This window comes from Sceloporus occidentalis, unplaced genomic scaffold (assembly GCF_023333645.1).
Source record: "Sceloporus occidentalis isolate IW3139 unplaced genomic scaffold, rSceOcc1.0.p SCAF_4, whole genome shotgun sequence".
Taxonomy (NCBI): Eukaryota; Metazoa; Chordata; class Lepidosauria; order Squamata; family Phrynosomatidae; genus Sceloporus; species Sceloporus occidentalis.
Window position 1 is genome coordinate 7,740,677 of NW_028316984.1, and position 23,320 is coordinate 7,763,996.

The 23,320-nt window shown below is 39.5% G+C and overlaps 1 protein-coding gene across 8 annotated transcripts in view; it reads left to right on the plus strand.

Moving 5' to 3' along the window:
• LOC149313473 (EH domain-binding protein 1-like) overlaps positions 1–23,320 on the plus strand; it is a 318,359-nt gene that overhangs the window by 26,218 nt on the left and 268,821 nt on the right. For all 8 annotated transcript variants that reach the window (XM_089519151.1, XM_089519153.1, XM_089519155.1 and 5 more), the window contains 3 exons: positions 6,590–6,647; positions 9,056–9,151; positions 15,990–16,043. In XM_089519151.1, coding sequence (XP_089375277.1) covers positions 6,590–6,647; positions 9,056–9,151; positions 15,990–16,043 — 208 coding nt within the window. The remainder of the gene's footprint in view (positions 1–6,589; positions 6,648–9,055; positions 9,152–15,989; positions 16,044–23,320) is intronic.

Genomic DNA, 23,320 nt, shown 5'->3' on the forward strand with positions numbered 1-23,320 from the left:
TTGTTTGGTTTTTAAAATCCTATTCTAAACTAAAGCATCACACAGACTTAAGCAGTGTTAAGTTTTCAGACAATTTTGAGAGGCACTTAGAAATGTTCTAAGCTTGGTTAAAAGAAGAGTTTCCCACTGGATAATCTAGCACGTGGCGCTGAAAAGCAAAGACAGCAGTGAACCAATGACGCAATATAAAATCTTATCTCCAAAGTACTCTGACTTTATTCCTCAAGTAATTATTTTTATCCTTCAATAGGTGCATCTGCCTGCTATTGTGCTAACATTGCTGCCTCTCTTGTTAATTATATTCTTTTATGCTTGCTTCACAAGTGCAGTTTAGCAGAGTGTAGTAATTAATTCAACCCAAATCAAACACAGTTAAAAAAAGGCAATTAGAGTGCCAAACTACACACACACACCGCATCAATTCTATTGGCAAACAGAAGGAGAATGTCAAGACTGGCATTATGTAATAAAGTGAAAGTTTGACTGCATTAAAAGCCATTTTATTTGGTCTGTTTTCAAATCTTATATTTGATTCTGCATAGGTATGCTTGCTGTAGTTTAACGATACAGGCTCATAGTGAGATAGTGAGATAGCATGCTACTATGTGTCATAGACATAGATACATTACCACAATATGTCAACTTTCCTGAAACGTATTTTGATTCTGAGAGAGCATATATCTTTTATGAACTGTGTAGCAGGGATAGGAACCTGTGGCCCTCCAGATGTAGTTGGCCTGCATGTTGGCCTCATCTTGGCCTCAGAGGGAGAGATCAGGCAGACCCAGCAACATCAGGGACTGCCTGAAGGAAGAGGCCCCTCCCTCCTCAACTGTCATCTCGGCCTCAGAGGGAGAGATCAGGCAGACCCAGCAACATCAGGGACTGCCTGAAGGAAGAGGCCCCTCCCTCCTCAACTGTCATCTTGGCCTCAGAGGGAGCGATCAGGCAGACCCAGCAACATCAGGGACTGCCTGAAGGAAGAGGCCCCTCCCTCCTCAACTGTCATCTCGGCCTCAGAGGGAGTGATCAGGCAGACCCAGCAACATCAGGGACTGCCTGAAGGAAGAGGCCCCTCCCTCCTCAACTGTCATCTCGGCCTCAGAGGGAGCCATCAGGCAGACCCAGCAACATCAGGGACTGCCTGAAGGAAGAGGCCCCTCCCTCCTCAACTGTCATCTCGGCCTCAGAGGGAGCGATCAGGCAGACCCAGCAACATCAGGGACTGCCTGAAGGAAGAGGCCCCTCCCTCCTCAACTGTCATCTCGGCCTCAGAGGGAGCCATCAGGCAGACCAGCAACATCTTGGACTGCCTGAAGGAAGAGGCCCCTCCCTCCTCAACTGTCATCTCGGCCTCAGAAGGAGCCATCAGGCAGACCAGCAACATCAGGGACTGCCTGAAGGAAGAGGCCCCTCCCTCCTCAACTGTCATCTCGGCCTCAGAGGGAGCGATCAGGCAGACCCAGCAACATCAGGGACTGCCTGAAGGAAGAGGCCCCTCCCTCCTCAACTGTCATCTCGGCCTCAGAGGGAGCCATCAGGCAGACCAGCAACATCTTGGACTGTCTGAAGGAAGAGGCCCCTCCCTCCTCAACTGTCATCTCGGCCTCAGAGGGAGCCATCAGGCAGACCAGCAACATCTTGGACTGCCTGAAGGAAGAGGCCCCTCCCTCCTCAACTGTCATCTCGGCCTCAGAGGGAGCCATCAGGCAGACCCAGCAACATCAGGGACTGCCTGAAGGACGAGACTTCTCCCTCCTTTGTCACCTTGTATTTTGTATTGCATTATGATTTTTACTGTACACCACTATGATCATTGCGGAATAGCGGTCTATAAATAAAACATATTATTATTATTATTATTATTATTATTATTATTATTATTATTATGTTTTCAGTCTTACCCAGAATAACTTAATAGTGAAGGATGAAGGCAGTTTTAAAACATCTGTGGAAAGTACCATATTAAACAACCTTTCTATGTAGCATGTCAAGTACGTAATCAGAGTAGGGGTGATGGGAAGCATTTATATCAGCTTAATGGTTAATTGCTGACTGTTTTAACCACATATCACAGAGTGTGAGGTTTTGGTTCTCAGCTGTTTTCTGTGCAGCAGTATAGCTGTGTGACATATCAGTAGTGCACTAATCTTGTACTGGGAAAAATGTGCTGATAGATGGTTATATATATCACCTATGGAGGCAGACTGTATAGCAATCACAGGTTTATTAATGATGTTTTTCTCTGTTAGACAGAGTTGTTTTATTTCAGGGATGGGAAAGTGTGGCCCTGGAGGCCACATGAAGCCCCCCGGGGCCTCTATTAATAAGCCTGGAGGAAGGGGCTTACCCTAAAACTATTATGGTACAAGCTGCTTAAAAAATAATTAAACATTGATTGATTGATGCATTGATTGATTGATTGATTTCCAGTCATGCCATGTGAGCAGTCACAAGATATTTCGAGCTGCTGTTGACAAATTCAAAAGGTGGATCAAAGGAGGTAAAACTAGATTTTCTGTAAAGTGCTTAATATCACAGGGGTAACTATTACATTTAGCAATATACTTTTGAGAGGGGAAAAAAAAACCAGCCACAGCTATGATAGAGGACCTGTTTTGCACACACTGGGCTCAGAAACTGACATTTTCAGGAAACCTAGTAATCATTATAGAGACATTACTGAGCTAGATGGACCTGGCAACTTGCTTTGTTTAAAATATTAGCTAGTATTTTCCTGTCTCTTAAGTACAGCTTTTCCTCAGAATATAATGACTGCCACAGCTGTGCTTAAGTATCATATAGTGGGTGAAGACCATTTGTTCAGCCAGTGCTGGCTGTGTCCAGATGACCCACAGCTCACACTTCAAAACATTGTAAATAAATAAATAAATAAATAATCAATCCATAGGGTCGTCGTAACTTGTCCCAGTCGTACCAGATAACATTTTAATTTAGCTTGCTGGACCACTTCTGTTTGTTTACAAATACACTTCTGAAATGTGAGTGTTAAACCCTGCTTTTGATTCTTTTGGGCATTGGCTAGTGGCCAACTGATTTTATTATCAATTGGTAGCAGTAGGATTTGAATTCCGACGGTATCTCTCTTGTGTTAATTAAGCAGATTGAATCTATTAGTCATTGGATCTTTCTAAGCATTTGAATTCCATTATTAATATTGATCTGCTCTTGAGCATTAGCATTTGATTGTCAAATGATGGAATATTACCTACTTTAGTGCAGCCCCCCTCCCCAATTACACAATATGGAAAAGGCAGACTATTTTCAGAATTTGTAATTTTAAGTATAAACTATATATTCTGTATATTGTTATTTTGTTATATGTTTTGATGGCTCTGATGTGCAGAAAAGCAATTAATAAATATTTTAATAAACAAAATATATTAGTAAATACTAGAGTATTTATAGGTTTTACATGTGATTTTATTATAACTGTGAAAAACCTGAGCATAAGAATTGTATGTTTTTCTTTAGTCCTTTATCATGAATTTCTGCCAGGGTTGTAGGAAAAAGGAAGAGGGTAAACTTCTCCCCTCATGATTAGTTTAGACCTACCCTTTTAAACTGGCACTTAAGAGGCCAGAATCTCTGTCTCAGACTGATTCCACATACAGTGGGTCCTTGATATCTTTGGGATTTTGGTTCCAGGACCTTTTGTGGATAGCAAAATCCTGGGATGCTCATCTCATTAAATACAATGGCATAGTAAAATAGTGTCCCTTATATAAGATGGCAAAATCAAGGTTTACTTTTGGGATTTTTTTAATACCATATTTTCAAGCCACGGATAGTTCAATCTTTGGATATGAAGGGCTGACTATAGTAAAATAGATATTGTCTGTCGACCCAAGGAAGAACCAAAATTTCATGGTCATCCTTGAAGATGGGAGACACCCCCCCTCCCTTGCTTGTTAGGAGAAGAAAACATTTAAGGAGAGAGAGGCTGTTCAGACATCCCTTGAACAAAAATAAGTGCCCAACATCTTATCAAGCCATTCCCCAAGTCAGGGGTTTGTTTGAGACAGACGCAACTGTTTTTAGGTGTCACGTTTGCAAGATTGGGAGGTCAGCAGTTTGAGGTCCAGGTGCCACATGACGGAGTGAGCTCCTGTCACTGGTCCCAGCTTCTGCCAACCTAGCAGTTCAAAAGCACCTAAAAGTGCAAGTAGCTAAATAGATAAAACTTTGGTGGGAAGATAACAGTGTTCTGTGCAGCCATGCTGGCCACATGATCACAGTGTTGTCTTTGATAATGCTGTCTCTTCAGCTTAATAACAGAGGTGAGCACCACCACCTACAGTCGGTAACAACTAGATATTCTTCTCAAAGGGGAAATGTTTACCTTTAAACTTGAATCTCTTGACTTCTAATGGTTTGATGTTTCTGCGCATCCCAAATTGTCCCACTTATACAGCTATACTCATGCTGGTTTCATTCTTTTTTATTGATAATTTTTATTATTTACATTTTCTATTAATAAAATTCCTAACACACATTCTACATACATACTCTATCCTACTCTCTACTACCTTCCCTCCACCAATCCTTAATGCCCCTTATCCTTTCTCTCTTCTTTCAATCATTCTGTTCCTTTATTGACTTCCTAATAACACATTACAGTGGACCCTTGTTATCCGTTGGAGTTTGGTTTCAGGACCCCCCGTGAATAACAAAATCTGTGTGTGCTCAAGTCCCATTAAATACAATGGCATAGCAAAATGGTGCCCCTTATATAAAATGGAAAAATTAAGGTTTGATACTTGAAATGTATACTTTTTAAAAAATATTTTCAAGCCATGGATGCTTGAATCTGTCTATAAAAAATCCGTGTATAAGGAGGGCTAACTATATAATAGTTTTTCCTTTCTCTTTGTTTAACAACTGTTTCCAAAGAAAAGCAAGATATAAACAATGTATAAAAGATTCCTTCTTCCTTCTGACCATACATTGAAAGGGTCTTATCTTTAAATTTCTTTCCTGAAAATTTTCCATTTCTTATTTCTATTCATATTTCATTTCCCCCCACTTATTATCATATTGTTGTATTGTTTTCTCATTAATATACATGATTAGTCTATCCATGATTACCATTTCATTTCATTTTCCTAACCATTCTTCTACTGTAGGTATATTTTAGATTTCCAGTGTCTAGCGAGAGTCACTCTTGCTGTGGTGATCATGCATAGCAAGACACTCCTTATATCTTGTTATAGCTTAATTCTAAGGACATTCGTTAAATTCAAGAGATATAATTCCAGTTTGAGTGGTATGTTTTTATGTACCACTTCCATGATAATTTTGTGTATTTTTCCCCAATAATTCTTTATGACTCTACAATCCCACCACATGTAGTATAAGGTCCCTGGCCTTCTTTTACACTTCCAGCAGATATCATTATTGTCTTTCCTTATTTTCGCCAAATTGGTCAGTGTGGTGTACCATCGGAAGAATACTTTATAATAATTTTCTCTTGGGTTGTTACATTTTGTAAATTTCCAGTTCTCTCTCCAGACATTTTCCCAACTTGACAATGGGATTGATTTACCAATATTCTGCATCCATTGAACCGTATTATTTTTAATGCTGGCTTCATTCTTAACAAGCTTGCTAGCTATTAATCATTGTTCTTCCCCTCTCCTTCTCCAAGCTTTTGTATTATCTTCCACATAAAATGAGACAAGATTTATAATCTTTCTCACTGCGCAAACTACCACTTTCCCAACTCAGTTCTCTCTGGGCCAGTGATTGAGAGGCCCTGTGGAGAGTCCTATTTGTGGTGAGATGTCAGAGACTGTTCCCGATCTCTTACCATTTTATGTATATTCTATATTATCACATCTCTGTAGCAATCATTTTTATCATGTTACAAATAGACTTCACTGCTATTTCCATTCCCAGTAGTTCTACAAGAACAAAACAAGTTAGTAGAGCACAAAGGCTTGCCTAGCCCCTGGCATATCTAGGTAAGCCATGGCCCTTTTGGCCTCATGGGGCAGAGAGTGGGATCAAGGGGTCCTTCACAATATTCAGTGGAAATTAGGAAGTTTTAAAGATAGAAAAACGGTAGTGTGGAATAGCAGGGGTGGGATTGATAGAACTCTCCCACTCACCTCTATCACCAAACCCCAGCCCATAGGATAGACTTTTTAAAAAAGAAAATACAAACAGAAAAAATAGAAAAACAATCAGGAGGAGGAAAAATAGGGTTGAGGGCTGCTGAGAATCTTCTTACACTCCTGTCTGTCAATCCAGGGCCTCTAGGATGCCAGATTTTTTAAAAATGGAAAAGAGTTTTCAAGAATGAGGGTAAAAGAGGAAGGAACTGGGGAAGAGGGAAGGATTATGTGGGTTCAGAACTCATGGAACTGCTACCCCCTCCAAGTAACCTAGGCTGCCAGAATACTAGATGCTTTTTTTTAAAGAAGAAGAAAAGAAACAAGACTGAAAATTAGAAAAAATTGGGGACAACCTTACCCCTCACATGGCAAAACACCACTTCTTGAGTTACCAGTTTATTTTATTATTTCATTAGAACAATTAATGATGACGTCTTTATTTTTCGTAACAGGCAACCAGATAAATTGGTGGTGGTTTGGACAAGAAGAAGTCGTAGAAAATCTTCTAAGGTTAGTTTTGTCAAAAATGGAAATGTTAAATTGACAGTTTGCTTTTTCATGTTGTTCCTGTTTTAAGACAAAAAAAGGCTTCCTTTTCCGAGAGAGAGAGAGAGAGAGAGAGAGAGAGAGAGAGCATAAGCTGACTGTGTTCCATTGAAGCTGCCACTGTTATTAATGATGCATCCCTGTGAACCTAACAGTGGTTGCAGCACTCAGCTCTGTATCTGTTACAGATACCAGTGGTACTGTAGTGTTAAGTAAAATAGCAATAATGTAAATAGTTTATTCAGTTATAATTAACTACTGTATTCAAATTCATTCATTTGATACATTCTAATCTTGTCTTTCCTTGAAGGTTCTCAAGGTGCTACCTGTTATTCTCCCCTCTTTCTGCCCTCATTTCCCCTTTTCACAAATCTGTGAGGAATTAGGCTGGACAGTAGTAACTAAGATCGTTATAGGGTTTGGATTAGAGTGAGGAACCCCTTTTTATTTTAAGATACACTTTCTTTGGGGCTAATCTGTTGCAAATTGCACACTGATATAATTTGAAGGGCAAGTGGTCCAGAACTCTGGCAAGGGTGAACATTACTATAGTTTTTTGTGGGTTTTTCAGGCTATGTGGCCATGTTCTAGAAGAGTTTCTTCCTGACGTTTTGCCAGCATCTGTGGCTGACATCTTCAGGGTCTCTGAAGATGCCAGCCACAGATGCTGGCGAAATGTCTGGAAGAAACTCTTCTAGAACATGGCCACATAGCCCGAAAAACCCACAAAAAACTATGGATGCTGGCCATGAAAGTCTTCGACTTCATGGTGAACATTACCTTTCCGGTGCTCCCATCCATAGAGTGAAGAAGCGACAGGGGCATTTCATATTTGTTTCTCTCTCCTCCTCTCTCCTAACCTGCTTGAAATCAGGCATGGGGTGTAGGTTGCCCACTGCTCTAGATACAGCATGACATAACTCTAGCCACTAATAAAATGTTAGACATAATTAAAATAAAAGTTTCCTTAGGTTAATATAAGAACAAATGGGCATACCTAAATCGTTTTATTATTTGAATCAGCTCTCAGAAACAATGGCCCTCAGCCAGCAAATTTACTGTGCCATCTCTCCTAAGCAGAATGTTTATTAAAACATGTTATTCTGATATTTATTTACATAAATGATTGTACTCAGTTTTATTAAAAACATCCAGCTTACACATAAAGAGAATTGAAGGGATAGCCATGATGTATATAAGTACTGTTCTTTTATCACCAGGGTATGTATTTTAGATTTTATCATAAAAAAAGGATTGAGAGAGCCTGAGAGTGAAATCAGACCTTGATAGCATGTATATATAAATCACGCCAGTGGTTGAGTGACAGTTGAGATGCAGAATATTTGTCTGATAATTAAAAACACACACACAACTCAAATGGAGGGTAGAGGAAGAGAGGAAATTGCTCAGGTCTTTGATAGTTTACAGCATCTTGGGTGAGTGGATATGTTTGAGAAGATGCTTCTAGAAATGTGCCCACTTCCCACATATAAAACATCCAGGTTTTGGATTGGCATCTCTCTAGCACTTGTGTCCTTTCCCCCTTCTTACTCCCCCCCCCCCCCGATGCCAAAATTCTGTTATGAAATTCCTGATCTAGGCTTTCTGAAACCATGTGCAGAAACATTCCTCATGCACCTCCTCATGCAGAAACACTCCTCATACAATTCAGAAGTCTGGTGGTGCAGTGGTTAAATGCCAGTACTGCAGTCACACCACTGTGAGTTCTGTCCCAGGGCTCCAACTTTCCATCTTTCCTAGGTCAGTAAAATGAGTACCCAACTTGTTGGGGGCAGTTGGCTAATACATTGTAAACCACTTAGAGAATGCTGGATTCACTATGAAGCAGTATGGAAATGGAAATGCTATTGCTATTCCTTTTTGTCTCAACTATGATTATTGAAGGAGATGTGTCTCCCATTAATTTACTTATACATTCAAAGCAGGGAGAATGAACCTTATCCCAGCATCAGTCTAAGAGCAGTTGGTGTAGCTCCCAGTATGAACTCAAAACAGCAAGGGTAAGACAAGGGCAGCACATAACCCTTGAAAAGTACTACAGGCAGAGCAACAATGGGGAATGAGCCCGGATGTTCCACCACTGATCATTTCACAGAAGATTTGGCAGCTGAGTGAAATGGTGACAAAGGCCACAAGTTCTCCATTTTCCTGATGTTCTGGTTTACTTTAGAATTTTCAAGACATTAATAACAATGGATTTCCAACCCTAAAGTCCAACATTATCTATATTGTTTCTTTTAGTTATTGTAATTGGATAACATAACATTGTATACATAGCAGTTTTGGTGTAAACATTGGTTATAATTACATATGAAGACTTCTGCATTCTACCCTCCCCACTCTTGTTTCAGGCTCATAGCTGGCAGCCAGGAATAAAAAATCCATACCGCGGTGTTGTTGTGTGGCCTGTTCCAGAAAACATTGAAATCACTGTGACACTTTTCAAGGTAAGTGTGGTGTTTTGTTTTGTTTTTTAATTGTCATGTTCTATGCATGTATCAGTAACTCTAACCATTTCTATATGGGAGGGGAGGGCAACTTGTGGTTTGGCAGGCTGTATTGGCATCTTGCAGGACCTTAGCCTCTCTGTCAATCTCTCCCCCCTCCCTCTGATTTTTTTTAAAAATAATGTAAATCATTCTACCCTTAGGGATACTGCATGCAAGGAACTGCATTCCACCAACCTGTTGCATAGCCTTATGCTATGAAGGGGTGTGTGTGTTGCTGGTGATGATAATTCAATTCTCAGAGCCAACTAATTATTAATAATGAATTATTAGTAATTAATTTCTTTTTTCCAATAAATACAGCATAATTATTTACTTTGAAAAGTATGTATGTACTGCCTTCCAGCCTAAAAGGGCACCCACAAGGTGCTCAGCACACTGATTATTTTTTGTGTGAAATAAGAACGCATTAGTACACCCTTTTCTTAAGCAGGCTTTCTCAAATTCCACACTGAACTCAGTGGGACTTACTCCCCAAAAATGTATATAGGATCAATCTCAAATGTATTAACATAATTCATTTATAAAACGTATCTCACTTCCCCTGCTTTCAAGAAGCTTGAGTTTATAAATTATTAATACATAAGCCATGGGATGCAGTGGCTTAGTGGTTAAGATGCCAATTCTGATGATCGGAAGATCAGAAGGTTGGCAGTTCAAGTGCTGCATTATGGGGGGGAGCTCCTGTCACTAGTCCCAGCTTCTGTCAACCTAGCAGTTCAAAAGCATGCAAATGCAAGTAGATACGCAGTGGCAGATAGAAATGCAACTGGAAGGTAAGAGTGTTTGGTGCAGTCATGCTGGCCACATGACCACCAGAGCAGTCCTCGGACAATGCTGGTTCTTCGGCTTGCAAACAGAGATGAGCACCGCCCCTTACAGTCAGTTACAACTAGACATTCATGTCAAAGAACTACATTTACCTTTAGCTTTAATACATAAACCAGAGAAAATAGTCTATAACGAGGGGCTGTACCCCCACCTTTACAACTGTTCTTGAAAAAGAAATCCTCCAAATGCCCCCTTGGGAAGATGGAGACATGTTTTGGGCCATTCAGGTCCTTTAGATAGCATTTTAAGGGAATTTTTGTCTTTAAAAAAATCATTTCAACTTCTAGGGGTATCCAAGGGGGCTTCAAATATGGTAGGAATGTCATTCACACACCACTAGACATTATTTTTGGGCATCTCAGAGAAATTTTTTACCCCTTGGGAGCTGTAGTTCGCACAGGTACAGCCTTGGGGCTTCATGCTGTCCTGAAGAAACACTATGCCTCATCCAACAACAACAAATTTTATTTTGGTCATAGACCAGTATAAAAATAATACAAATATAATATAAAATATATAAAAGAAATAATGTACAATTATTAAAACAAATCAGAACCAGAAACAAGGTAATCAAAAATGGTCTCTGCCAACAAACATCAGTTGCTATCAATCATTTGAGAGCATGTTTTACATATAATGTAACAAAATTTTGCTACCTTAAGTATAACAGTTTGATTTTGACTGTCTAACAAATAGCTTAGATAAAAAACATCAGTGTATCCAGGAAATTTGGTTAGAAGAGGGGTGATCAGCTGATGACGAATGTCCTTATAAAACTGACAATACAAAAGAACATGAGCTATGGTTTCTATTGCTCCAGTATCAAATGGACAAAATCGGAGTTCATAGGGGATTTTCCTATATTTTCCTTCCAGTATTGCTGTAGGGAGAACATTGACTATGCCCTGGTGGCGCAGTGGTTAAATGCCTGTACTGCAGCTATTCACTCAAAACCACAAGGTTGCGAGTTCAAGACCAGCAAAAGGGCCCAAGCTTGACTCAGGCTTGCATCCTTCCGAGGAGGGAGCTAAAATGAGTACCCAGACTGTTGGGGGCAAATTAGCTTACTTGCTAGTTAGCTTACTTGCTGTTCACTGCTATGATCTTTGGAATAGCGGTATATAAATAAAACAAATTATTAATTATTATTATCATCATAATACACATTGCAAACAATAAAATGTCAAGCAGTAGGCAGATGACTCCCAGCAAAACCTAGCTGCTGTTTGTTTGTTTGTTTTTTAATTTAAAAAAGACAACTTTAGGATCCTTTTGAAAGAACCTGAAGATTGAGGACTCTTCCACATAAGCCCTGTTCTGGCAGCAGTCACACAAGTGATAATAAAATAGTGACATCCCGCTTTCCAGGCATCCATTAGTGCTCCTATCTCAATCACGTGATCAGGGCTGCTTCCCCCATTGAACTCTTTACCTGACCTCCCTCCCTTATGCCCAATTCAGCATGCCTTTAGGGTTTGTGTTACCCTCCACTTTTCCCCATGCAGTTACAGAGCTCTGGTGCTGCAATTTTAGTGTTTAACAATAAAAAGTAAGAATTAGAAATAGAAACAAAGAAAGCTAATCAGGGTACTTTGGAATAGTGAGGAGGGAGGACACACTGACACTGCCCCAGGAGTGACATGTCACACCTAGGGACTTGCATGATAGCCAGATCATTGATTAGATTCCCCTGTCAATGAAAAGGGATGCGCGATGAACAGGACAGCTACAAGTTGGAGGCATCATCAGGTATCTCCAAAGCTTCTTCTTTCCTGGCGAAATTGCAGTTTAGAAGCCATGCGTAGTAATGTCCTTAATCTAACAAGTGTCTTTCTTTTGGGCTGGATGAGGAAAAACAGATTGAAACTGAATCCAGATAAAATGGAGGTGCTTGTAGTTGGGGTTCCTAATCTGGGTTTGGAAGCTTGTCAGCCTGTCCTGGACGGGGTCACACTTCCCCTAATGGACAGTGTTCTTAGTTTAGGGGTGCTCTTGTATCCGTCGCGCCAGATGTCAATCCAGATAGATGTGGCGGCCAGGAGTACCTGTTACTAGGTTTGGTTAATACGCTAACTATGCCACTTCCTAGAATCTGAGGACCCAAATACTATGGTACATGCACTGGTAACCTCATGATTTGACTTCTGCAATGTGCTCTACATTGCACTTAGTCCAGAAACTTCAACTAATTTAAAATATGGCAGCCAGGATGGTCACTAGAAGATCTAGAGGTGACCATATTATACTTATATTAAAGTCTCTTCACTGGCTGCCTATTAACTTTTGGATGCAGAGCAAGGTGTTGGTTATAATCTTTAAAGCCCTTCATGGCTTAGGTCCAGCCTACTTATGGGATCGCCTTCTCCCATATATTCCGCCCCACACATTGTGGTCCTACAATAAAAACCTACTGCATCCAGCTAAAACTAGGCTGGCTGCAGTTACCCAGAGGACCTTTTCTTCTGCCACTCCCAAATTATGGAATAGCCTGCAGGAGGAGATTCGATGTATCACTAGCCTTGATTGCTTAAAAAAAGACATGTCTCTTCTGGCATGCCTCCCCAGTTTAATATTTTAGCAACCTTGCATTTAATCATTCAACAACTGCCCTAACTACCTCTGCCTTGTATTTTTAATAATTGTTTTAATAACTGAATTCACCTGAATGACAAGGTATAGTGGGGCACAGGGAGGGGTAATTGGCAAAAATGAGACAGAGGAACCTTGCACGAGTGAAGCACTGTTTGCACGAGATGCCTCTGTCTAATAATGGGCAACCTCTTCTCTCAACCTGTCACGTATGGTCCAAAAGGTTCTCTGAGCTTCTGAAGAAGGTTTCAGGAAAGCAGGAAGCCAGAAGTGGGGGAAATAGATAGCAATTTCTCCTCTCATGAACCCCCTTCCCTTCACAGTTCTCAGGAATCAAGCCATTATTTTGTGTTGCAATATTCTTCACTAACCAGGAGCTTGTCACTAACCTTGTGCATCCTATCCTATCTTCAGTAATAAAAGTAAAGGCACTTCACATAACTTTTGAAGGACTCTCTTTTAAACAGTGAACCTTGAACTTCTAAAAAGTCTTAACTTCTGAATGCAGTGGTGTCAGAATTAAAATGTATCTAAAAGATATGTGCACTGAGCCTAGGGTTCAAATTCCCACTTAGCCATGGAAACACACAGGATGGCCTTGGGCAAGTCACACTCTCTCAGTCTTAGAGGGAGGGAAATTCAATGCCAAGATATGGGAGCAGGTCAGAGATGGTATGTTACCACAGTGGTGCACATCCTTCCCATATAAAATACAAAACTATTCCAAAGACACAGATGCCTCCATATCATGTAAACATCCTTCCCATTGACAGACTGCCTAGGCTGTTAAGTAGTGGTTTTTCAAGTATCCACTGGTGGCTACTAAGAGGCTATACTTAACATTCTCATTAGTAACTGAAGCCAAGACTTACCCTCTAATCCTACCAGAAACACCCTTTCAGCAGCCACTTACAGATTCCGAGTCACAGCAATCTATATCACTTCTCAAAACACATGGCTCGTCTATCGTTGCCTCTGGTTCATTACTGCCACTACATGCTACTATTGCAGATTGCTGCTTTACAAACAGAATCTAGTGTTTATCTATTACTCCTATAGCTCTGCATGAGAAGCACATTCGACCTGCAGTTGTTGCCAATACAGATAATAAGTCGGCAGCTCAGCTATAATCTTGAGTTTTTAATCAGTGCAAACAGTTGGGATTGAGGACCACATTCATGCTTTGATATTATGACTACAACACACATTTGCTTTCCCTTTTCTTTCAAGACCTTTCAACTTTCATATCAAGCACAGAATCCTGTCCCCCACTATATCTTGTCATTCAGGTGAATTCCTGATCTTTCTGAAAGGCATTTCAGAGTGTTTAGCAGAGAGAAGGGGATGGAAAGGTTTCTTTCCATGAACAGCCTTCTGTTCATAGTTCTTAGGATCCAAGCCAATCTCTGATCCCCAAAGCTATACTCCTATGATATAAGATGAGACTTCAGGGATATTTAAGTGCAGGCACTTTTCTTTTTAAAAATTATGCAGAATTATCCGAGATATTGATGAAGTCTCACAAGCTGAGATAAATATGAAACAAGGCAATCCCTGAGAGCAAGGGTCAAAATTCAACACAATGTTAAATGTGTTGCTACATTTCACGTCAAAAGAAATGATGACTGTCTGCTATTAAATAGCAGCTCTGAGGGCCCCTAGATTAAGGAATGGGGAATTTAACTCCTCCCGACCCCCCATTATTCCTGATAGATTTTTCCACCTGGTGGTAAAGATTTTTATAGTCTGAAAGCTTTCAAAACAGTTCCCTAAATATATGAGTTACAATGACAATTATAGTTTGCAGTTCAGAAAAGCATACAGAAAAGATCCAGATTCTTTCCTCTTCTTCCTGAGCAACAAAGTTGCACATATTACATGGAATCCCAATATTTATTTATTTATTTTAAGTTGTCCATAAATATTGGGAAATGGCCTACAAAAACTGATTTTAAATGGTAAAAAGAATCAAAGGCAGCATAGCGGAAATGTGCCAAAACAAGGAGAAAAATAAATGTGCTTGGACCTGTTTGGGACTTAGTTTTATCAAAGCTACTATCTTGGGCAACCAGATGGATTATCTTTACCAAGTAAAGGACATGGGGAATTGAAGTTAATTATTCTGGACCATTCAGTGGCTTTCAGTACTATCACTGTCTTTTTGGAAAAAACGTTTGGCTGGATCACTGGGAGCATTCAACATCAGTGGCTCCTTTTTTTAAATGGACAACCATTTCTATTACTTTGTGTTACTGTAACAACATTTTTTTAAAAGTTATTCTGTGCTTTGCCTTTATTGATTGATTACTGTTTAGTTTTGTTATTTGGCATAGTAATGCAGAAAGATAACTTACACATTTTTAAATAAATTAAAATGAAGTGAAATTCAGACCCTTTGAGTTTTCAAAGATGCATCTATTGAGTCAGCAGGACTTCTGTGATATCCAGGGTTGATTTAAATAGCATTTCTGAAGAATCCAGTTTTAATTCCTGTATTAAATTACTAATCAGATTACTAATGAGGAGGATTCTATTAGTCATCATCTGTCGAACTATATTTAATATTAGTATGGGCCTGAACAGACATGCCAAAATAAAGCTGCTTCGGGTCACTTTGGAGGCATGCTGTTTAAACAGCACATGCATCTTAAGAGGCCAGAAGCTGCACCAAAGCTGTGCTCTAGTCCTTAGGACTGGAGTGTGGCTTTGGCATGGGTTCTGGCCTCTTAGACGCATGCATCATTTAAACAGCATACCTCCAAAGTGACCAGATGCAGCTTTCTTTTGGCCAGTCTGTTTGGGCCCAAAAATACATATTCAGAGATGGGTACACAATTTTCAGTTATCAAACATGTGACCCCTTGTATTTAGATCCAGGCCTCTCCTCTTTGGTCAGCTCATCTCCCCAAAGTGTCTGTTTGTTGACCTTCTCTGTCTTTGCATTTAGAGAAAGGCAAAGCAGAGAGAGAGAGAGAGAGAGAGAGAGAGAGAGAGAGAGAGAGTATACCATCAGCATAATAGGACTGATCAGGTTATTTACCATCTCCATAAACTACCATTAACATATTCATAGAATATAATTAAAAGTTGTATAGTTAATATTCATGATATCCATTATTTTTTATCAATTGCTTTTTTAAAAAATGAAATTTGGTTTATTTTTTTAAAATTCAATTCAAAAGTCTCTGTCTGTCTGTCTGTCTGTCTTTACATGTAAATCCATAATTTTTCCATTTCTCTGCCAGTTTCCAAATGTAATGTTAAGTGGGAGGAAAGTTTAAAAAGTGAGTAAAATAAAAGAACTAAAGATTTTCTATACTGCTAGAAATGAAATTTATATTGTATTTCCCCCTTCTAGGATCCTCATGCTGAGGAATTTGAAGACAAAGAATGGACATTTGTAATAGAAAATGTAAGTGAAAAAATATGCTTCTCATTATTCTGGTTTGGAGGTAACTTCAGATGGAACAATTTGCCATTAAACAGGATAAAAGGCTTCCAATGTCTGCCCCTCCAATGGTAGGGAGGGATAAACCAAGTTATAAGAGTGCTGCTACTGCCAGTTGAAATGTAAATCAATTCTGTTTTGTATCAGCTGACTAACTTTCTAAACATTATTGTATATGTGCATCTATTGCTATTTTTTTCATTTATAATTAACAAATAGTACAATGTGATTTAAAACTAACAGCATGGAATTTATGTGTACAGCTACATGGAATGGCAGTTTTGGTGCATTTAAATATATGGCAGTTATGGAAATATCCTGGGGTAACCCTGATGGGGTAACTTGAATTCAAAATGGTGCACTTCGGATAAATAAAAACAAACAACTCAAATAGCTCACCATTTCCCTCAAATAAACTTTTGCGTAAAGCTGGAATTTTTTCCTTAAGGTTGATAGCACCACACAGTGGTGAGAGAAGACATATGCAGCTTTTAGTTTAAGAAAATAAAAGTATATTTGCCTTAGAGAACTTTTGAGAGCATTTGTTTAACACTGACATTGCCCCAAGTGAGTGTTTTGTGTGTGTTAGGGAGGAAGACAGAGACTTTTGTCAGTGGGGCATTAAGTTGGTTACATTGGTCTGGAATCAGTTGCAATAACAGGTCTGTTATTGTTGAACTCAGTTACTGATTGAGAAGATGAAGTATAAAAGCAAATAATTAATAATTTTTTAAAAATAATCATATTGATCTGCAAACTTGCTTATTCTTCATGTGCCAATAAATGATGATCCCTACATGGTTGATGTTTGTACTATTGTACTTTTGAAGTGCTTCTTTCTTACATTGAGCAACAGGAAGTGAAAAACATTCTTAGTGATTATTAGTTAATCAAATGCATACTGCTCCTGCAATTTCTGCTGTGCTAAATCCAGTCAGTAGTCCCAACTAGATTAGAACCATTTAATCAATTGGATCAGTGTTAACACATGCATAAATCTCATTGCTTCAGTATGTTTACTCTTCTTGGAAACTAGCAATTGGATGTAGATACTCTGATCACTTTGAGTTTTCCTTCTTATGAAGTGTTCATTAGACTTAGTCGAGTAAAATCTAATTTAAATGGCCATTTAGAGCCTCTGGAAGTTTTAGTGAGAGCAGGGCAGACAATTTTTACATTTAAAAATTGTGATGTCTGTGGTCCACACTTTGCTCACCACAGGCAATGTAACAGCATGTCAGAAGTGAACAACATTTGGAACCTGCCACAATTCATGATCATTTTCATTCTCCTAGTTATCCACTGATGTTTATTATTCTGTAGGTAACAATTCTAGGTTTTGCTTTAGTTTTCTTACATTCATGTTAGTCCCTTGTTACTGGACAAAAGTAAAAGATAAATAAATGTCATAGCTAAGCATTCTTACTGATGGACATTCTTCAAGAGCTTCAAGATTTTGTATTCATTTTGAGTGGGAGAGTAATAGCATACTCTTAATAATACGTCTTGTATTTTGTTTTGATTTTGCTTTATAATTCTCTGCCCCTCCTCCCAATACTCATGCCCATCCAAACAACGAAATGGCTTCAACCTAATGAGTGGATTTTTTGCTAAAGCAGTAGAACGTCCCCAAACTATCTTCCTCCTCACATCTTCTATATCCCATCTGTAAAATCTTCTCAGGAGGATCCTCCAGTAAGTTGGCTGATACGCCAGCTGTGCCCTTTCGTGGAACTGGGGGACCTGGAAACTGTGGTACATGCTGTGGTAACCTCACGACTCAACTTCTGCAATGTATTGTACATGGGGCTACCCTTGTGCTTAGTCCGGAAACCTCAACTAGTTAAGAATATGGCAGCCAGGTTGGTCATTGAAAAAACCAGGAGTGACCATATAACACCTATCCTAAAATCACTCCACTGGCTGCCCATTGGTTTCCGGGCGCAGTACAAGGTGTTGTTTATCACTTTTAAAGCCCTACATGGCTTGGGTCCAACCTATTTACAGAATCGCCTTCTCCCATATAATCCACCCCACACCCTCAGGTCCTCTGGGAGGAATTTATTGCAACTGGTGAAGACCAGAACAACTATGGCGACCCAGAGGACCTTTTTGGCAACTGTTCCCAGACTATGTAACGACCTGTCGGATGAGATCCGTCATAGTACAAGCCTAGACAGTTTTAAGAAAGCTAGCAAGATGGATCTCTTCCGACAGGCCTTTCCAGAATAGTTCAGCCATCCACTGAGTAGACTATTATGTAGCCTATTGATTTTCTCACGCCCCATCCTCCAGTTTATTTATTTTAATTTGTTTTAATTAATCTTTTTAGTATGAATTTTTAATATAACTGTGATTTAATTGTTATTTTTTTTTGGGGGGGAGGGTAGAACCTGGGACTGTTGTATGTTGTTATTTTACTATGTTTTGACTGTTTTACTGCAAGCTGCCTCAGTCCTAATCGGAGTAGGCAGGATATAAATAAAAGATGATGATGATTCCAGAACCCATTTGGGATGAGGTACAGTTGTGGAAGAACCTTTTCACCCAGTAGCTTTTCTTCTTTTCTTGGAAGATTACTGATGGATCCATAAAGGAAGTGTTTGTGTGTGTGTGTTCGTGTGTGCAAGTGCGTGCGCGCTCATGCACTTGCGTGCATATATGCACACCATGTATAATTACAAACTCCTGCTGAATTAATCTGTGCACAATGAAAGTTGATGCTACAATATATTGGTTAGCCACAAGATGCCACAAGACTCCCCTTGATATTTTGTTTGCTATTGCAAACCACAACAAATGGATATGCCTTTGGAATTGCCTAGTCTTACTTGACTTGAATAATGTGACCCTGCAAATGTTGTTGGAGTTCAGCTACCTGCACACATCACCAACACAGTCAGTGGTGAGGAGTGCAGTTGAACAACATCTGGAGGGCTGTGTGGTTCTCATTCCTGCTCTAAGAGAAACTGGCATGATAGGAGGATGTGATAGGGTGGGGCCCCCCTCCCCCATTTTAGCCCTTTTTGGCAAATAATTCTGTGATGAATAATTCTGATTTCTTTTTTTTAAAGTCTAAGTACATGCCTCTGTCCAAGAAAGCAATAGATTCTTTTCTTAGAATTAAAAACTAGTATAGCTCTCCACTTATTTTTCTAGTTTCTAGTATATCTCATTCTGTTTAAACAAATGATAATACTGTAGAGTCATTACCTAGAGTCATAAAAGAGAAGGTGTATCTGTCTGCCTCTGTCATAGTTCCAGTACTGTGAAATCCAAGTACATGAAACTTGCCATGAATACTAAAGTAACATGGTTGTGTTTATTTGGTCTTAGAATTGATGGATTGATTTAAATTAATTAAAATCTCTCCACAGCATACTAAAAAAATAAATAAATCATCAGCCACTAGATGCCATATCTTCTCTGACCAGGAGAAACTAAGTTGAAGGCAGGTCTGGAAGATTCATTTTTCCACAGGGTCTGTGTACAAACTTTGTCTGTACTTTATGTGAAGGACTCTTCAAAGAGAGAGATAGACAAGCATTTGATTCCTGGTTGATGGAAAGGGGAACAGAGGATGAGGCTGAATGGCTGCTGTGATAAAGGGAGAGAAAGGCCAAGGGAAACGAAAATGAGATGGGGAGAAAAAAGGGAGAAGGAAGGAAGGAAGGAGCACTGGGATAAGAATTAGTAAGGAGTTTTTAACCTGTTCAAAGATAGTATTCTTGGTAGTATCTGATAAGGTTACCACACTTTCTAGAATCAATATTGCCCTATTATTACAAACATTTTCACTATGAATATTGTAACAGAGTTTATTTTAAAATGAAATTGCAGTGATGTATTTTCTTTCAAAGAGTACAAGCTTAGGTTTTTTTACACTTCCCATCATCCACAAGCTGAACAGTTTTTTAACTGAAATAAAAATGCCCATTTCAGAATTAAATATCTGTATTTAATACATCTGGAACGGGGAGCCTGTAGTTGAGTCATGCCTTTCTGGCCTTCTAATTCCTCTGTGATATTCCACTGTATGTGATTATGTGAACTGTGACTGGTTGCCTGGGTCTTCTGGTCTAACTATAGCTCAGAATTAGATGCTACTTTGTCACCCATCTCACTCTTGTTCTGCTTTGAATGTAACAGAAAATCAGAAAGTGTGTGCAGTTTTTTAATACAGCATTTGCTTATATTAAATATTTAGCACTTTGTTCTAGTTCAGGAATCTTGGAGATTAGGTTTTTGGAGCAAAACTCATAGCATATCTTGTCTCGACTGGCTGATTTTTTTTAAAAGCCAGGGGAGTTGTAGAAAGTCATCTTACTGTTGCAGTGTAACTGGCCTGGTCCCTTTACATATAGCTTTTACATGTTTTGACTGTATCCTAGCAGCATTTTAATTTTGGTGTATATATATATATCCTCCTTCAGAACTATGAAATGTAGTGGGACTCCCTTGTCTTTGAGTGCATTCCATAGCTTTTCATGATCGATGCAGTCAGAGGCTTTGCTGTACTCTGTAAAGTACATGCTGATTTTTCTCTGGAGTTTCTTAGTACACTCCACTGGCCATTGTATTTTTGCAGTGTGGTCCATAATGCCTCTTCTTTTCCTGAACCTCACTTGCACCTTTGGGATTTCTCTCTCCATATATGATTGAAGTCTATGCTGACCATGAAAGCCTTCAACTTCACATCTGGATAGACCTGCCAGAAGAGATTTGGACTTTAACGCTCTGCAGATAGCGTATTCAGCTGTTGAATCTCTTCTGGCAGGTCATTCCACACTCTAGGGGCAGTTAAAGAAAAAGTCTTCTGGCTGACATTTGCCAATCTTGGTTGACTGGAGTAAACATCCATCAGAGGATCTGAGTATATGGTGCAGATTCTATGGGAGGAGGTGATCCCGTAGATAACCTGGACCCAAACCATGCAGGGTTTTAAAGGTTATAACCAACATTTTGTACCTTTACCAGAAACTAATTGACAGCCAGTGGATTGATTTTAACATTGGTGTAATATGATCACTTCCAGCTCTCCAGGTAATCAATCTGACTAACATGTTCTGAACTAACCAAAGTTTCCAAATTTGGGACAGAGGTAGCCCAATGCATTGCAAAGTCCAGCCTTGAGGTAACCACTGGGTGCACTATCATCTTTAGGTCCTCCAGCTCTAGGTAGGGGCACAGCTGGCATATCAGCTGAAGCTCATAGTAGGTACTTCTGGCGATTGTATCTATCTGAGGTGTCATTTGGAGCAATGGATCCAGAAGAACCCCCTCTGCTCTACTAAAGCATTTGTACCAAAGCAGCTTGACTGGATGAAGGCTCAGACTTTTAGTAGTGGAACTCCACTGAGGAAAACTGTTGATAGCTTCGTAATACTGGTAGAATGTCTCTAAAATCCTGACCAACTTCTAGGATAGCCAAATTGTGAATTGTAATCCACTTGACCAGAAACTGTTACAACACAGGACAGCACTTTTATGGGTAACATAGGCGGGATACAGACCGGCAAAATGTAGCGTGGTGGCAGCAGTAGTTTAGGGAGCGAGCACCATTGAAATGCTCCCTAACCCTAGTACATACTAGGGTTAGCTTAGTACTACTGGCGGTGACAAAATGGCAGTGCCCTGTCTACACGGGCACCGCCATTTTGACGTGAAGAATGCTTAGCCTCCACACGTCTCGGTGTCATAAGGATGTCATGAGTGCACCATTGGCACACTGCAACGTTTTTATGGCACCACAAGAAGGACCTGCTTTTTGCAGGTCCTTTTTGCTGCGCGAGGGAGCTGCGCGGTTTGTCCGCTGCGGCTCCCTCACACAGCAAAGCAAAACGCCGGAAGACCACCCTTTTTGGGTAGTCTGTATAGCACCATATAAACTGAGCAACATTCCAAGAGATCTCTTGTTCCATTTCTAGCCACTTGGGAACCATTCTGTTTCTCCATATTCCATTCTAACAATGGCCTCTTGTCCCGAATACAGATTTTGCTTCAGAACTATGAAATGTAGTGGGACTCCCTTGTCTTTGAGTGCATTCCATAGCTTTTCATGATCAATCCAGTCAGAGGCTTTGCTCTACTCTGTAAAATATATGCTGATTTTTCTCTGGAATTTCTTGGTACGATCCACTGGCCATTGTTTTTTTGCAGTGTGGTCCATACTGCCTCTTCTTTTCCTGAACCTCACGTGCACCTTTGGGATTTCTCTCTCCATATATGATTGAAGTCTATGTTGCAGAATTTTAAGTATAATTTTGCTTATGTGGGAAGTTAATGCCATGGTCCTACAGTTGCAGCAGCCCTTTTTTGGGGATTGTGGTGTATATTGATCATTTCCAGTCTGTTGGCCACCTATTTGTTTTCCATATTTATTGACATATTTTAGTTAACATTAAAATTGATTCTGTCTATGTGGAATATAGCAGTTCAATTGGCATATGATCCTGATTATTTATTTTCCTCAGTTTCTCTTATAGCTTTCACCTTGCTTTTAAAAAAAAATGTATTCATCTTTATATGGTTCTTTGTTCAATGCATCATTCATTTTGTCATCTCTTTTATACAACCCTTCTGTGTAATACACCCAACATCTTTTTAATAACTTCTTGATCTTGTAGTATGTTCTTTTTCTTGTCATAGAGCATCTTGGCCCTTAGTTTGAACTTCCGTTTGAGTTCCTGGATCATATTAGAAAACCTTAATTTAAACAGTATTATTAGAATAAATCAAAACATACATCCCAGACAGCCACCTTATGGTGAAGTGGACTTATGCGCCTGATTGAAGAATTATATTAGAAATGCTTTTATAAACTGTTTGTGGTCATGATTTTGGGTGAGACTAGATGTTGACTTGAGGTCTCAGTAGAAGCTAGAATTCGGCATTTGCAAAGACTAATGTCAGAGTGAGCAGTTCTTGTATAAGATTATTTTGAGAACACTGTGCTTTCTTGATAAGGTTGAATATCCCGAACAGAAGAGTTTGAGGTTTCTGTTTTATAAACAAAGTCACAATGAACTAGAACAATTTTTGCTGTTTCGAAATCCGTAGACATGTTCATCTGCTAATGCCATAGAATGTATGTATTAACGTAGATGATTTGCAGTCAGGGGTGGGGTAAGAGTTTGGTGGTCTGGTTTTCCTGTATTGTGCTTGTGTATAAAACCTGCTGTAAAGAATATTTGGGGTCTCTCTTGCACCTTTTGATGCAGGAGGATCCCAGCCGTAATAAA